The sequence below is a fragment of the Acanthochromis polyacanthus genome, chromosome 15, assembly GCF_021347895.1.
Source record: "Acanthochromis polyacanthus isolate Apoly-LR-REF ecotype Palm Island chromosome 15, KAUST_Apoly_ChrSc, whole genome shotgun sequence".
NCBI lineage: Eukaryota > Metazoa > Chordata > Actinopteri > Pomacentridae > Acanthochromis > Acanthochromis polyacanthus.
In genome coordinates this window covers 31,241,874-31,258,514 of record NC_067127.1, presented here as the reverse complement: position 1 = coordinate 31,258,514, position 16,641 = coordinate 31,241,874, and the positions used below count along the sequence as shown (strand labels likewise).

Below are 16,641 nucleotides of genomic sequence, written 5' to 3'. Positions count from 1 at the left end.
ATTGGACCTCCGTGCGCTCTGGAGAGACCAGGCAGCCACAGGGCTGGGACACGTGGAATGGGTCTACAGTCCAAACAGAAATAAAATAAATAATATGCAATATATATCAATGTGTTTCCAGTAATTCCCTTTAAATATAATTACAAAAAACACCAACAAATGTTGCAAATTTGGATTTTGTTTGATACTGTTATTTCTTATCAGCGGCTCAGCAGCACTGACGATGCCGAACCAAGAGGGCGCAGGATATCGTGCGCCCAGCAGTCGATGCGCACTCGCAGTTAGAAAACTGTAATTGGATAAAAGTTCTATCAGAAAGTCGCATGCCTGGACAGAAGGTGTATATTTTTTAATGTAGGATTTGGAGTTTGATTGAGCGGAGCAACTGAATGCACAATGACGCGCATGCTTGGAGCCTTCCTGACGGAGATGGATAAAAAAAATTTAAATGGTACACTTCCATGCGCCGGAAATCCGGCGCGGCGCCGGAAAACTTTAAGCCCTGCAAAAAATAAAAATAAAAAAGGACAAGAAAACGCTCTCAGAGTGCATGACTCCGCCCAGGCTGTTCAGTGGCCATATCACTTATGACGGATGACATACTTAATAAAAGTGGCCTTGCGCTGAGCAAAGGTGTGTGTTATTCATTTGTATGTTATGTACAGATACCGAATCGCGTGACCTAAATATGTTGTGGTCGGGGAGAATTGATCTAAGCATTTGGCCCTTATTTCTGACCTTTCCTGACAGTTTTATCAAAATCTGTTTTTGAGTAATGTTGCTAACAGACAGACAGACCAATGGACAAATGTACGTCCATTGTCACACAACTCTGCCATATTCCTTGACAGAGTAATAATGTTTAAAACTTGTCTGTGTTTATTTAAAAAAAAAATTCAGCAAGTGAAAGTGTGAGCAGCATGTTTAAAATTAGGAACACAAATGTTTCAGGTGAAATAAAAACTACAGGGGGTATCAACTTATGTCAGAATTCTATTCCTACAGGCGATGTAATTTTAATAAATGATTTAATAAACGATTTTCACCTTAAGTTTCAACTCACATATATACATAAGTACCTATGTCACTCACCTACGCTAACACAATGGTAAAATTATAATCCAAGAAAAAAAACCACAGGACATTGAAAAAAGAAAATGCGTTCATGCGTGAAATTTGATTTAATGTTGCCAACGTTGTACATAGGAAATATGGAACAAGGTTTTATTAATAAATTTATGGGAGACGGCATCGTAACCACAAAATGCCGTAGGTCGAGGACATCTTAAACAGAGGACCTACTGTATTCAAATCATTTAAATAAATGCTTCTTTAAAGTTCTGCTGTCAAAACCCCCCCCCAAAAAAACGGGAGTTTATGACATACAGAACCCATTATTTTTTAATAATTTTTCTCAAAAAAAATATAGATTTGTGCCAAAAAATTCAAAATATCTTAGCAAGGTTCTACCATATATATAAAACTCATATATATTTTTTGAGTGTTGCTAAAAATATGTATTCATGTGACACAAAGCAGACCTCATGTCAACAGCATGAAGATAGAAAGACAATTACAGACCTAAAAATACATGAAATCATTACATACAATTAGAGACTCAAGCAGTAGAATAGATAAAAGTCTACACTTCAGCACATTAGGTGTGATAATAACAATTTTTTCAAGATTCTGCAATGAAAAATATTTCGATATATACATAGTGTAGTATTTAAAAAATATATTTTAGAAAATGTTAAACTGTGTAATTAAATTAAAAATGATCTTAGGCGGGTCCTACCATTTAGGTAAAATTAACAATAATCTGTAATGTTAGAAAATAAAACAAACGTCATACGAAGTAGATCTCAGAGACAATCAATATAAAAATCAATTTACAAGCTCAGTTCGTTTATAAAACCTGCAGAACCAAATGACAGCCGCTCCAAAAATCAATGCCTCAAACAGTAGAATAGATGACAAGGCTAAAATATATTACAGTAGGTGTGATTAAATTGTCACATACTGATTTTTTTAAATGTAATTTTATGTAATAAAATCTCAGAAAACATTGACTCAGATACATTCAGACAAACTGGTGGTTCATCAACAACAGTCTGAGCTGTCACACAAAAAATCAAACAGAAGTGATGACAGTACAGATGACAGGACATCAGTTAGTGATTATTTCATTGTGATTTTTTCCCCCTCTGTGAATCATTGTGACCGTAAAATGTCAGAAAACACTTAAAGCAAATATTTTAATCCCCAACAGCTCAACAATTCAACAGTTTGAATCCAAAACCCACAAAGCATTCAGTTTCTTGTCAGATATAAAAAATAAAATCATTTGATATTTGAGAAGCTGATTTGAAAATAACTCAAAAGTTTCAGAATCAATCAATTCTGTCATCATCTCACTGACTACTGCTGCAACAAGAGAAGTAAACTGTAGATCATGAACTTAAATCAGGGCAGAACATGAACCAACCTTCAGTCGCTGGAATTACTCTATTTGAGTTTAAGAAACTCTGCAGTGGCTCCAATATTTAAAAACCCAACTCCAGCATGTATGGGCTCAGTGAATGTGGTCTGGACTCTGTGGAGGAGAGTAATGGTTTTAGAGACACCGTAGAAAGACAGAATGCCTGCTCTGTGATCCAGATAAACTCCGATTCTGGAGGACTGAGGACCGGAGACGTTAGTGGTAGTGTTGTTGTAGAAAAACTTGTAACTGTTGGTGTCACAACGTAAAGACCAAGATTTGTCATTTTGTCCAAATCCACAGTTATGTAAGTCTGCTTTTTTGCAGATGTTCTTGTATGCGACTGCTACAACAACTCCGCTTCCTCTCCACTCCACCTCCCAGTAACAGCGTCCAGTCAGACTCTCTTTACTCAGCACCTGCCAACGTTCAGTGAATCTGTCCGGATGATCAGGATAACGTTGTTCTCGTCCCATTACTGTTACTTTCCTGTTCCACTCAGATAATAACAGCCGTCTGTTTGCTGTGTTTGGATCAAGAGTGACTACTCTTGAATATTTTAAAGATTCATCTCTGCTCTCTGGTTCTGGTTCTGACAGTAAAACATCCACCTCAGCGACTGCCAGTGAGATGTTTGTCCATTTGTCCCTCAGAATGTCCTGTAGTTGATCTCTGAGCTTTTTCACAGCTGCTGTCACGTCCTCAAAGTGTCTCCCAGGACGGATGTCGATGATGGATGAGTGTGTGGACTCACTGAGCGTTGACACTGAGGGGTAGCTGTGGAGAAACTGGTTGTGATCTGGTGTATCTGAGAACTGCTTCAGCTCAGCGTCTTTCCTCTTCAGATCCCTGATCTCCTGTTCCAACTTCTCCTGAAGCTCTTTGACTCGACTCACTTCAGTCTCCTTCTCGGATTTGATCTGCTGCTTCACATCAGAGTGTCTTTTCTGGATGAGATGGATCATCTGGGTGAACATCTTCTCATTGTCCTCCATTGCTTCATCAGCAGAGGCATTGATGGCCTCCAGGTCCTGCTGAAGCAGCTTCATGTCTTTCTGTCTGTCTTGGATTCTCTGCTGGATGTTCAGCCGACTCAACTCCTTGTTGTTCGAGGGCTTCACCAACTGGTGTTTCCTTAACGATGATGAATCATAGTGAGGTTGTAAGTGATTTTCACAATAAGAGGACAAACAGACCAGACAGGACTTGACAGCCTTCATCTTCCTCCCAGTGCAGACATCACAGGCCACATCTTTAGGTCCAGCATAGCAACGATCAGCAGCAGCAGCAGCAGCTTGGAGTCTGGTCTTCTTCAGCTCCTCCACTAACTCTGCCAACAGGACATTTTTCTCCAGAACAGGCCTCGGCTTGAAATTCTTCCTGCACTGAGGGCAGCTGTAGGTTCTTTTACCAGTCTCTCCATCCCAGTGTGTTTTAATACAGCGCATGCAGTAGCTGTGTCCACAGGAAGTAGTGACCGGATCCTTCAGGAGATCCAGACAGATGGAACAAGAAAATTTCTCTGAATTCAGTGGATTTCTTCGCTGTGCCATTTTACTTCTCAACAACTACGAACGTTACAGAAAATAAGAGTCACACAAGAGGCCGAACCCAACTTTATTATCTTCAACCTTTGCACGCAGTTGGGTTTGTCAGCATTCTGACTACACCAATCCCTAAGCTGGTAGATCTATGAAAGGAGAGGAGGGAGGGTTATCAGTCTGGTTCATACAGATTGCAAAAAACGAGTTTGATCATTGACAGGATTATTGTATTGTTTAGAGTCAGTTTGAACTTTAACAGCATGTTGGACCTCTGATGTATTTTATACAAAAATTGAGCTGTGGTCCCATGATAGTACCAGCATAACAAAAAAACAAAACAAACAACACTCTTCCTTAGTAGACATAGTTCAGCAGACCTTCACCTCATCAACAGTGAATCAAATATTTAAACAACTGTGGTGTTGTTCACATACTTCTAACCTAGTAGTCGAGAAAATGTGTGTTTCTGTTGAGTGAAAGCCTCCAGTTATGGTTTTTTGTCATGCCTTAACATCAGCATAAGAAGGAAAGAAAGATGAAAATAAGATTTTATCAAACATCCAGAAGCCCATTTTAAAGACATTTATGAATTTCTACTTAATTTTTGGGGTCTTCTGGAAAATATTTACATGCCCTAATGTTCAGAACCACAACAATTTTCTTGAACTGTACTTTGCTGCAGCACCTCTCCTCAATGTCCATTGAAATTTTGGTGAATAAAAGTCATTGTTAGCAGTGACGGCCTCCATGGCTGAACAGACACAGGAAGGAACGCCGCCCAAACAAATAAAGTATTTCTGTTTAAAGAAAAAAATACTGTTTGTACACTGTCTCATCTAATATCTTTAAAATTAGTGTAAAAATATGGAAAAATTATTTTAAAAAGATCACTAGTAGGCGGCCCGAATATTCGGATCCATTCGTCTGGTCTCCTGGACGCAAGTTTTGCACATGGCCTTCGTTTTGTCTTCAGTTAAACTGAAGAATTGCCAAACAGCGGAGGTCTTCGGCATCTTGTCTTGTGTTTATGCAATGAAGTGAAGCGTGACGTCAGAGTTGGCAGCCACCAGGCCATTCGGGTGGTGGTAACAAACAGGAATAGATGAGCCGAAGTGGGCCGAAGGCGCAGGGAAGAGATGAGCTCTGAATATTCGTATTTTCATCTGGGGGGAGGAGGGGGTGATCACATAGACATATGTGTATATGTCATAGACATATGTGTATATGTTTATGTGATCACACGACGGGAGGAGGGGCGCGAATATTCGGATACCAAAATTGATATCCGGAAACGAATATTCGGATATTCGGGTCCAGCCCTATATATTGCATTGGGTGTGATTAAAAAAAATCAGGATTCTACAGTGAAAATGATTTTACGTGCATAGCTACCTATCTTTAAAATGATTTGTGTAAATGAATTACAGAATGAACGCTTATGTAGGTCATACCATATATTTGTAAAAAGTTTAATAATCTTTAATGTTCCTGAAAAGTATATCCATGTCATACAAAACAGACCTCAGTCAATATGGAAATCAATATATCACAAGGAAAGTGATAAATTATGTAATATTTACGTGCAAATGCGGTCTCAAAGAACAAAATGGATAGGAAGGCTATAATGTATCTCACTGAAAAAACTAAATATATTTATAGGGCTATCAAGTTGTTGCACTAATATGCTTTAAGAGACAATTATTTAAAGCCTTGAGACTTTAATAAAGATCCAGTATACCCAGTATATCAACAAATATACTAGCAAACATGGCACAAGTTGAATTTTTGGTTTGAAAATCCATCTTTCCTCTGTTTTGAAGAGGGTTCCAAAATCAGAACAGATAAGACGGCTATGCTGTATTTGATTAAAAACTAAATACATGTATATTGCCACCAAGTTGTTGCAAAAATATACTGGGAGAGACAATTATTTACATACAAATCCAGTTTTTCAGGAAATAGACTTATAAATATGGCATGAAATATGCATATGTTTAGATTTTGGTTTTAAAATTCATTTTTGTGTGTTTTTTGGAGGGGCGTACTAAACAGAATAGACAAGAAAGCTAGAATGCACTTCAGTCAAAAATGTATTTATTATTAGTGCAACAATGTTTTTGCAATAATATGCTAAGAGACAATTATTTACTCATAAATCCAGTTTTACAGCCTGAAAACTGTGATTAAGATCCAGTATATCAGCAAATATACCAGATATAAATGGCATTATGTTGACATTTTAGTTTGAAAATCCATCTTTTTCTGTTTTTAGGTCTTTCCAAGAACAAAACAGATAAAAAGGCTATAATGTACTCCAATAAAAAAACAAAAATTATGTATACTGCTACCAAGTTGTTCCAAAAATACAGTGGGAAAGGCAAAACTGTGATTAAGATCCAGTATATTACCAAGTATACTAGTAAACATGGCATTAAATACATTTAATGTTGGTTTTTGATTTGAAAATCCATCTCTCCTCTGTTTATTGTGGGAGTCTCAAAGAACATAATAGATAAGAAAGCTAAAATGTACTTCATTAAGACACAAATTTATCTGTCGTGCCACCAAGTTATTGCAAAAATATAGTGGGAGAGACTATTATTTACAAATAAATCCAGTTTATAGTCTTGAAATTGTGAATACGATCCATTATATCCAGCAAATCTAATAGTAAATATGACATTTAGTTTTTAGTTGTTATGTTTTTTGGTTTTAAAATCCATCTCATCTGGGGTTGTTTTGCTTTTGCTGTTATTTTTTGTTTTGTTTTGTTTTTATTATAGGGGGTGGGTGCTTTCAAAAAAACTGAATAAATAAGAGTAAATAATATTTCATCAAAAAATACATTTAGTTGTGGTACTAGCAAGTTCTTGCACTGATATAAGACGTGATTATTTGCATACAGATCCAGTTTTATAGCCCTTTATAGCTCCAATATGACCAAATATGGTAGTCAAAATTCTCAGAAGTTAGCTTTTTGGTTAAAATGTCTGTCTCTCCTGTGCTTTATGTCTCCTGTAGTGCCAGGCTGTGGGTGTGGCCGTACCAATGAGTGACGGTTCCTGCATTGTGCCTCGGCGGCTCTGATCCGTCTGGGACTCGGGAGTCTCTCTGGTAACTGCAGAGATCTCTCCCCTCCCTGCTTCTCCTGCTCTCATTATCTTTATCTGTACACACACACACACAGACACCTCCACTCCCTATCTTCTCTTTTTTTTCTCCAGTTTTCTGTATGCATTCTGCATCTTTGCTCGCTCCCCTCCCTGCTAACGGAGGTGGGCAAGCTTCCCAGTGCTGGTGCATCTAGCAGGTGCAGCCTCTTTTCCCTCCTCCCTCCCTGCTTCCCTGCCTGCCTCCCTTTCTCTCTCTCCTCCCTCGCTCTCTCTCTCTCTCTAGCTCTGCTCTGTCTGCGTTTTTTTCCCTCTCCCCCTTCTCATTCGTTCTCCGTCTCTCAGCGGCAGCAGCTCGGGGAGGCAGCTGTATGTGCGTCTGCATCACGATTTGCCACAGGTAAAGCAGGACAGCTGCAATCGTCGGATGTTGCTAACCCCGGAGGGGGTTGAGGAGCCTTCGGTGCTACGGTTGCAAGTTCCCATCCCGGCGCCGGGTGCACAATCCTAATCATCTCCAAGAAAGAGAGAGAGAGAGAAGAGAGGGAAAAAAGCATCCTGGAGGGGAAGGACGAGCAGAAGATCCCAGCAACCAGACCAACAAATCACAGGCTGACTCGAAAGAAGAGCTTTGAGGGCAGAAAGCAAGAATCAGTGGGATATTTTTCCTGTTTTTCCTTCCTCTCATCTCTTGCTTTGCACTCTTTCATTCATTCCCATCCACTCCCTGCTTCTCTCAACCTCTTCCTCTCGCATCTTTATCCCCTCTGTGGCGGAATGTTCTCCGCAAATAGACGAAGAGAAGCTTTTCCTGAGCACTTGCTGCTGCGTTATTAAACCAACAGTATACTGAGGCAGTAGACAGCTGAGCGGACAGCTTGGGGAAATCTGATCCGCAGCTGGCTGGAGAAGGAGCAGGATCACGCGTTGCAGTTGCAGATTTATCCGCCCTGTGATACTGCGCGACAACACCCCTCATTCTTTTTTTCCTCCCTGTCCTCAGCTCAAGTGTTTTCTTTCTGACTGGATTGTGGAAAATTAATTGGATTGTACTGCTTTGTTTTTAGAGCTCGCTGGAATTTGGAGCACAAGGAGGCAAAGTGGGGGCCAGAGAGTGATAAATATTGAAGGGAAAGAAAAGGCTGATTTGGAAGACAACGGGGTGACAAAGATAGCGGATAATCGTGGGAGAGTGCCGAAGAGACGCATACATCTCTTCGCTCTGACTCTCTTTCAGTTACGAAAGAGACACATTTTGGGATCCAAGGGACGCTGACTTGGCTAAAGCTGTTGGAGCAGACTGCATCAGGCAACATTTTTTTATTTTTTTCGATCCTGCAAGGCGTGGAGAAGCAACCAGACCCACCCTGCAAGTTTCATCCTCTGAATAGATCCTGTCGTCCCACCTTGGATCATACATGGAGGGGACATACATGCATGCCAAGTGAAAATAGTTGTGGATTTTTTGCTGCAATGGCATCCCGACACTGATGCCATGGATTTCTCACATGCACAGATGTAAAGCTGTTGCCTTCCCACCCATCTCTCCCTCCCATCTCTCTCTTTGTCCCTCTTTTCTCCCGTTAGAGGCGTCACTTCTTCCACTTCTCCTCCTGCTTTTTTACCCTGCCGTGAACGTTCCTGGAGTTCACTGTTGCTTCTGTTGGACATCGAGAGTTTAGGCAGGACTAAACACGGACTAATCGGCCGATTATCCGTCTACGCCAGCTCTCTTGTTTCTCACTGGGTGTCACTGAGTGTGAGTGTGTGTGTGTGTTTGTGATTGTGTGTCTGCATGTATCTCCTGCAACCCTCCCCTTCTCTCTATCCTTGGAATACATATCTGTGCACGTGTTATTGAGAGTCAGATCCTGTGGAGTGCTTCTCTATCCATTATTTCACCTTTCCCTTTGTCTTTTTCTCAATGTCCGGCATTGTTGGGAACCTTTCTACCATGTGCTACGGATGCCTATCGCAGGGTTAACCCTCACTGAGCCATAAAAGGACGGCAGGAAAGGATGAGTGAGTGTTCTGGGGCAGCTGTGTCCGGGGCGGTGATCCTGGAGGAACCTGAGCGTTCCGGGGCCTCCGGTGCCCGTGGAGAGGCCCAGGCCCAGGATCAGGGTCCCCTCCGCTGTGCAGTGTGGCCTCGCCAGCAGACATGGCTGTGTGTGGTCCCCTTGCTTATTGGTTTCATCGGCCTCGGATTGAGCCTGATGCTGCTGAAATGGATTGTCGTTGGCACAGTTCGGGATTTTGTGCCGACAGATCTGGTGGATCCTAACCGAATAGGCCAAGATCCCATCTTCCTCTCCAAGCCAAGCGGGATTCCCAAGAGTCCCGACACTACCACTACTACCACTACGCCTACAGTCGACGGTGGGAACCCCACGCCTCGAACTGTAACTGTGGCGAAAGGTAGAACTCGCACCACTGCTACCACCACTACGATAAACTCCAGAGGGGGCGGAGCTTCTGGTAGCCAGGTAACCCCTCGGAATCCTGGAAATCGTAACGGACGCGGACCTTTGGGTTTTACTACGACCACTGCAGCACCGCGGACAACCTTCATAATCGGAGGTGCGACGTCGAGCTCGTCTCCGTCCAATCCAACAGTTCTGCACGACTCTACGCAGATGTGGACAGCGGAACATACAACCACGGAGATGGTTTCCACGACACTCACCACCCGTACGCACGGCCATCGCAAAACACGTAAGTCCTCCACATGCTTTCTGTTCTTGAACTTCGCTGTGAGTGGGCTTGGCTGAGCCAGATTTGCCTCCTGGTTGCTTCTGTATCGTGATGTTTGATTTGTGTTTGATGCAGCGGAAATTGTTGAGTTTTTTCCAGACCATTTGGTTTGGAATTGACTTTTGCTGCCATTCTGTTTTGGAAATTGTGTATTTGACACTCCTGTAGGCTAAATATTGCAGGAGAGTGATCAGTGGTATTGACTGGTACAGTAATGCTATCTGAACTATGCAGGACTCGATAATCAATCTCTCTGCTGTGGATATTTGAACGCTTTGCTGCATCATATGTTGGATGCTCACTAAGCAACACAGTGATATCTTAGTCAACAGAGGCTAGAATGACATTTAGAGGTTTATGTATGCAAGAGGCATCAATTTTGGCCTAAAACACACAAAAGCAGATGTTTTATGGTATTTGTTGACACACTGAGTACTGTGAGCATCATAAAATGAATGTTGATTGGCATTATGTAAGTTTTCTGGTAAAATGTGCAACGTGATTTGTGCAATGTGCAAAAGTTTGGGCTCAACAAACAGTTTGTCTCAATCTTCTTGAGTTTTGACAGCTTCTAACGAAATTATGTTCAACTACCAAAGGACAGTGAGTTAACAGAATTCTGTTTTCATTCTGGATAAAGGGAATTTTTTAATATTTAAAGGTAGTTGGATAAGCATAAGTTTGTTTTTTTTTCATTTTCATAAAAACTAGCTGCTTTATCAAGGTTTTCCACATTGCTGTTAAGGATTTTTCAATTGTTGTACATAATTGCCAATATAGTTTTAAACATAAGTTTCTAAGTTGACATCCTTTTAAAATTAAGTTGCCTCAATTAGATTTTCTAAAGGTTTTTTTTGTTTGTTTGTTTTTTTACATTTGTGAGGTTTTTGTTCATGTAGTATCTTTTAGGATCTCAATTCATTCAAAAACAATATTTTTGAAGCTGTTTATTTGAAAATATTGTCAAGTTTTGTTGGGAAATGTGTCCTTTTAACACACAATCTTAACATTCTGGTTTTATCCACACATTTGTATATGTCGGTGAAGGGACTTTAAAATTACCATAAATTAAGTTATCTTACCAATTTCATTAGGTTATTACAACTTCAATTTTGCTTTAAAGCAATTAGCATGGAAATGTAAGTTTAAATCACCTACAATATTAGGTTGATGCAATTAGCAACATTGTGATGTCAACATTACTCAAGAAGATAACGTTTGCAACTTAAAAAGCTGTACAATAGTGCAATTTTCTTCCAACCATGTGCTGAATTAAGTTGAGCAATTGGTAGTTTTACATTACTTTTGTCATTTTTAAGAGGAGAAGGATCCAGTTTATGTAGTTCTTATTAATTTCTCCTGCGATTGTTTAAAACAAACTTGTTTCTGTGCCGTTTTGAGGGCTCATGGGTTGTAGTAGCACAGTGTTCCAAACCAATACAAACTTTTGACTGAATTATTTGAAGATTCCTTGATAGACATGTTATTGATACACAATTTTAGACAACTATATGCTCATTGATTTGACATCTGAATGCAGGCTCTGACATGTGCACTAAGTGGTTTTGTTTTCCTGTAACCTCAGAGTTACTTGATGCTGTTTCCTTCCTGTAAACCTCCAAATATTCTATATCACGAACATCCAGATTCCTGTTATGATCAAACACAACAATGAGCACTTTGAAAACTCCAGATAAACCAATGAACCAGGTGTTGTATCTTGACATGAAAAGAAATTAATCCTGCTCGCTAATGTAGGCAGATTCTTCCCATTTCTGTTCTCCGTCCTTGACTCAAGTCATGCTAGAGCTGCTCATGCTATTGATTGCTGCTGCGGGGGATTTTCTTGCAGTAATCAATGACATGCACACACACACACACACACACACACACACACACACACACACACACACACACACAGAAATATACAGTACACACACACACACACACACACACACACACACACACACACACACACACACACACATAAATATACAGTACACACACACACACACACACAGACACACACACAGACAGTCTCCTCCATGATAAATCTCCCTGCTTTCAAAATGGTGTCACATTTTGTGCTGGACCTCCCTGAGCTTGTGATGTTGATTCTCTGATGCTGGTTTGGGTCTCCAGTCGCAGGAGTGGCTTTATTTTTAACGCTGACCTCATGCACTACGTATATCAGGTGTCTCGAATGTCTGCAGTGGGGAAAAAATAGCTGACGAATCATTACTTTATGGAATTCAGATAATAGACGCTCATGCATTTCAATTTGTTTCATTTCTTCCTGCAGCTTAACACAAATTAGCCATAAATCATTGCACAATGTACAACAAACGCTGCATTTCTTGCTCATACTGCTATGAATTATAGCCATTTGTATTGATTAAAATGTTAACCCCAGTCTCAGTGTTGTGGTATGTTGGAATGCATCGCTATTTATTAAATTATCGCGTGATTATATATTGCATAAATGATCGAGAAAACTGATTTCCTTTCACCTGCTTCGGCTCGTGCAGTTGCTTCTTTTGTGTCCGTGATAATGAAAATGTCCAGGGAATGTTCCCACCTATAATTAGAAAAACATAGAGGGGAAAACTGTGTATCCTTTCATTACCAGAAGGGGAAAAAAATGGAGGCCATTCATCATCATCCATTCATTTATTAATTAACGATTAAAGAAGAAGAAGAAGAAGAGGGATGCCATTTCTCCAGCAAGTGCTCATGAAAACCATTAAGCGTCTTTGATAGATATCCCAGGGAAAATGTCACTCCTTCTCCGGCTCGCCTCGGAAAAAACTTGTGCTGCTCGAGACGCTCGATAATTCGAAACACCCTTCGCCCTCCTACCCCTTTGCTTCCGCCACCCACATGCTGCTTTGATTTGAAAAGGCCATCATTTTCACATTAACTATCCATTATGTGTGAATGTGTTATGTGGTATTACTGAATTGGCCGCGTTAGCTTGCGTTCAGAATCGGAGAGGATTTAAGAGTAGCGGGCCGACTGTGGGCTCTCGTCAGCGTCGTCCTTTGTCTTTGTAGGTCGTGAAATTGAAAGTGACAGATTTTTTTTTCTTTTTTTAAATCTAATTTTGAGCTGCGGTGGTCAAAACAAAACAACTAAACCAAATTTCAACCAAAATCCCAAAGGAAATGAGTATAAACTGCTGCTACCTGAAGATCTCTATGAGGATTTTGAGACTTTTCTTGCACAAAATCCACTGTTGACCTTCAACCTTCATGTCCACCAGTTGCACCTTTGATTTTTGGATTAAACAGTCAAATATCCCCTAACTGAGTGCATAATCTTTTGTGCTATTGACACAGTTATGTCACGGCTGTCTTCTCGGAACGTTCTCACAACAATGGCTAACATTACCTACAAGTTCCAATAAAGTTTCATAGGAAATGTTTTAAGATGATGTTCAAAGAAAGTTTTAAGGGTATTTCTAATTTTTTAAAAAAAATGTTCCAGTGACGTTAAAAATGAACTACAATAGAATGTTTTAACATTCAGAGGATGTTTGGAGGCAGGAAACCTTCCCACAAAATCAGCTATCACTATCCACAAGTTCTAATATTTTTTTTAAAGAATATGTTTTAGTCAAATTTTTTAAAGAATGTTTTAATATATTTTGATTTCCAGTAATTTCCGATAAAGTTAAAATAATATTTTGATGTCAACATTCAGAGGACGTTTTCGGGAACATAGGTATGACGTCCCAACAGTTAAAGAATGCTAAACCAACAATCAAAGAATGTTTTCCAGATGTTTTTGAAGCCTCTGGTGATTTTTAGCAAACTTTCCAAAAATGTAATATATAATCGAAGGTGGAACGATGTGGCCGCGATGCTCTGATTATGTTTTGGGGATGTTGTTGACAGAACTCCTTATAGAATCTATAAAATGTTACCCAACGGTTCATGACAATCTTGTCAATATTTTTATAAAAGCCCTCTGTAGTGTGATTTTCTAACAAAGAACAAGATGGAAAACACATTTTCAGTGCAACATTTGGAAAGAGTTTACGAGCATTTTCAGAGAACTTTTCCTGCCTCTAAGAAGAACATTCTGGGAACTAGAAAAGAACTTCCTGCTGACATCAATGTTGACCTGTAGTGTAATATATTAACAAAAGTGGAACACTATATGTCATTGTTCTGAGGATGTTATTTAGAACGTTCTCCAATAAAACGTTCCCACAGTGTTACATGATGGCAAAGGAAGGATGCTCTCAATGCAACAATCAGAGCGTTTTAGAACATTGTTAGAGAGAACTTTACCCTGTCTTTAAAAAAATTAATAAAAATTGGGGAATGAAAAAATAAACTTTCTGCTAAAATCATTATTTTAACTTTGCGAAACTTTCTCAGAACCTTTTTAGAACCAATAAAAATTCTTGCCGGTCAACTGCTAGTTGGCTTTTGTTTCTGCTGTGAGACACAACTGACACTTTTTACCCCCAGAACTGGTGCAGCGCAGCTTCGGTGGCATTTTGACGACGGTCTAGCTCATCAAAGAGTCGAGATGTGACAGCTACATGAAGATATCAAACCTAAGTTGTCTTACTGCTAGCAATTGTCCCTCTGCACGGATGATTGACATATCTAAATCTGTTAGCAAATCTTAAGCCATCGCTGTGCTTTAAGCTGCAGAGTGAAGCAGGGACCTCGGAGAGCTGATACCATTACAGGGAGCAGAGTGACCTCAGGGTAATACAGGGCAAAGTGTCAGCTGATGCCTCAGCGATAATGCTGCCGGCATAGAACGGACTGCAATGCAGCAGGGCTTCAAACAGACGATCAAAATAAACAAATAAATTAAAATGGAGGAAGACGGGTAGAAAATATGTTGGTCTTGGTGTTTATTAGTGTTTGTGTCATTTATTTCTTGAGTCAGAATCAGCTTTAGTTCTTAAATTTCCTCCTATACACAAAGATTTTGACATCAGTGTGTCGTTCCAACCCCCCAATGTGTTTGTTTTCTGTTTCTACACTGTAGGCAGTCTTTTTAGTATTCTTTTATTGTGAATACCTGAACAATTTTACTGCTTTTCTCTTCTACCAGCTTAATTTGCATGTTCTTTTGCACATTAGTTCCACATTAGATGGGTGAGTGATTGCATACCTTGAATTTCCCCAAGAATATGCAAAAGTATCAGTCTATCTAAAAAAAGGTAAATGGACGATCTGTAAGATGATGCAGCGTCAATAAATATGCATAAAATGGATGAAAATCACTTTTATATTGCTTCCAATAAGCCAACAAGAGAAGGTGTGTTTTTTAAAAAAGGTGACAAGCATCGCCTCAAGGTGCAGTTTTAACCCTTCTATATGCTTATTTCTATTTTTTTAATGTTGTTTAATACTTGCACAATTTTATAATGTTTATCTTCTAGTTGCATGATTTGCACATCACTTTGCAGATTAGCTTCACATTAGACGTGAGCGACTGCATACCTTGAACTTCCCTAAGAATATGAATATTTCATACCATTTTTCTATCTAAAAAGGCAAACAGGTGATCTGTAAGATGCTGCATGTAAGCAGATATGCAACAGATTTATAATATGTCACAGTCTTTTCACCAAAGAACCTAAATTAAACCAGTTATTGAAATTTTGGTCACAAGTGTTAGCCAAATATGCGTCAATGTGTAGTTTTAACAATGATATTCAGAAACACACCCCTCCTATATGCTTATTTCTACTTTTGTACTGCAGTTAGTCTTTTATGTACTTTTTAAATTGTAAATACAAGCACAATTTTTGAACCTTTTCTCTTCTACCAGCATGATTTGCAGGCGTTTTTGCACATTAGTGTCCTTATTTTAGTCAAATCTAATGTGTGAACTGTTACATACTTTAAAATTCCCTAACAGTGTGAATAAAGTATCTGTTAATCTATCTAAATAGGCAAACAGGTGATCTGTAAGAAGCTGTATGTCAGTAAATATGCATCAGATGGATGATATGTCATAAAACATTTATTGTAAATACAAGCACAATTGTGGCAACTTTTCTTTCTCGTCTGATTTGCACATTTTTTTGGCACATTACTTTCTTTGTTCTTCCTAAATCCTACATATGTGAGCTACTGCACACTTTAAATTTCCATAAAGTATCAATAAGTACCTTTTGATCCATCTAAAAAGACAGGTAATCTGTATATGTCAGTAAATATGCATCAAAAGGACGATATGTCAGAAAGCCTCTGAATTAAACCAGCTCTTGAATTTTGGTCACAAGCATGGAGCCAACCAAAAAATAATGAATGTTTTTGTAAATAAGACCGGATGAGTCAATGCAGTGATGAGTAAATCCCTAGGAAAGCAGTGATGATGAAGCACTGCAGCTAAATTTATGATGTGTCACGGAGAAACCCAGACCTCCTTCAGATCCCGCTTCCTGATTGTTGATTGTTCCGTGATTGTCCGGGGTCCGGAGCTGCAGTTCCGGTTCAGTCTTCCTGCTGCCGAGCCACTCGGGGCAGGATTAGATTTCAGCAGACAGTGGCCCTGAACCTAAATCCAGATTAACCAGCCCATCACCAGAGACTCCTGAAAGCACAGAATTACATCAGCCACCTATCAGTCACATTACACCTGCTAGCAATGGGCTTACAAGGGCACGCAGCAGCCTCGCAGCTCTGGGATTGTTTTGATGCATGGTCTGCCGGTGGCATGTTTTCATTAAATGATGCTGAGGTGACATGTTTAAGGCCGCGTTTCCTCCTGGCTG

General features: G+C 39.7%; 2 protein-coding genes across 3 annotated transcripts in view; one reads left to right on the top strand and one right to left on the bottom strand.

Annotated features, from left to right (window-relative positions):
* Positions 1-2,508: 2,508 nt before the first annotated feature.
* Positions 2,509-4,035, bottom strand: LOC110960360 (tripartite motif-containing protein 16-like protein). Its single transcript, XM_051960153.1, has 2 exons — positions 3,689-4,035; positions 2,509-3,616 (listed from the first exon to the last, which is right to left on the bottom strand). Exons 1-2 carry the CDS (start codon positions 4,033-4,035, stop codon positions 2,509-2,511), a joined length of 1,455 nt encoding a protein of 484 aa, XP_051816113.1.
* Positions 4,036-7,442: 3,407 nt separating this feature from the next.
* Positions 7,443-16,641, top strand: part of LOC110965743 (pro-neuregulin-3, membrane-bound isoform) — a 547,688-nt gene continuing 538,489 nt past the window's right edge. The window contains exons 1-2 of one of the 2 annotated variants that reach the window (XM_051959594.1): positions 7,443-8,895; positions 9,115-9,851. In XM_051959594.1, the coding sequence (XP_051815554.1) occupies positions 9,155-9,851 (697 nt within the window). In that variant the 5' untranslated portion in view covers positions 7,443-8,895; positions 9,115-9,154. Of the gene's footprint in view, positions 9,852-16,641 lie in introns of both variants that reach the window. The other variant, XM_051959593.1, reaches the window with a different exon arrangement.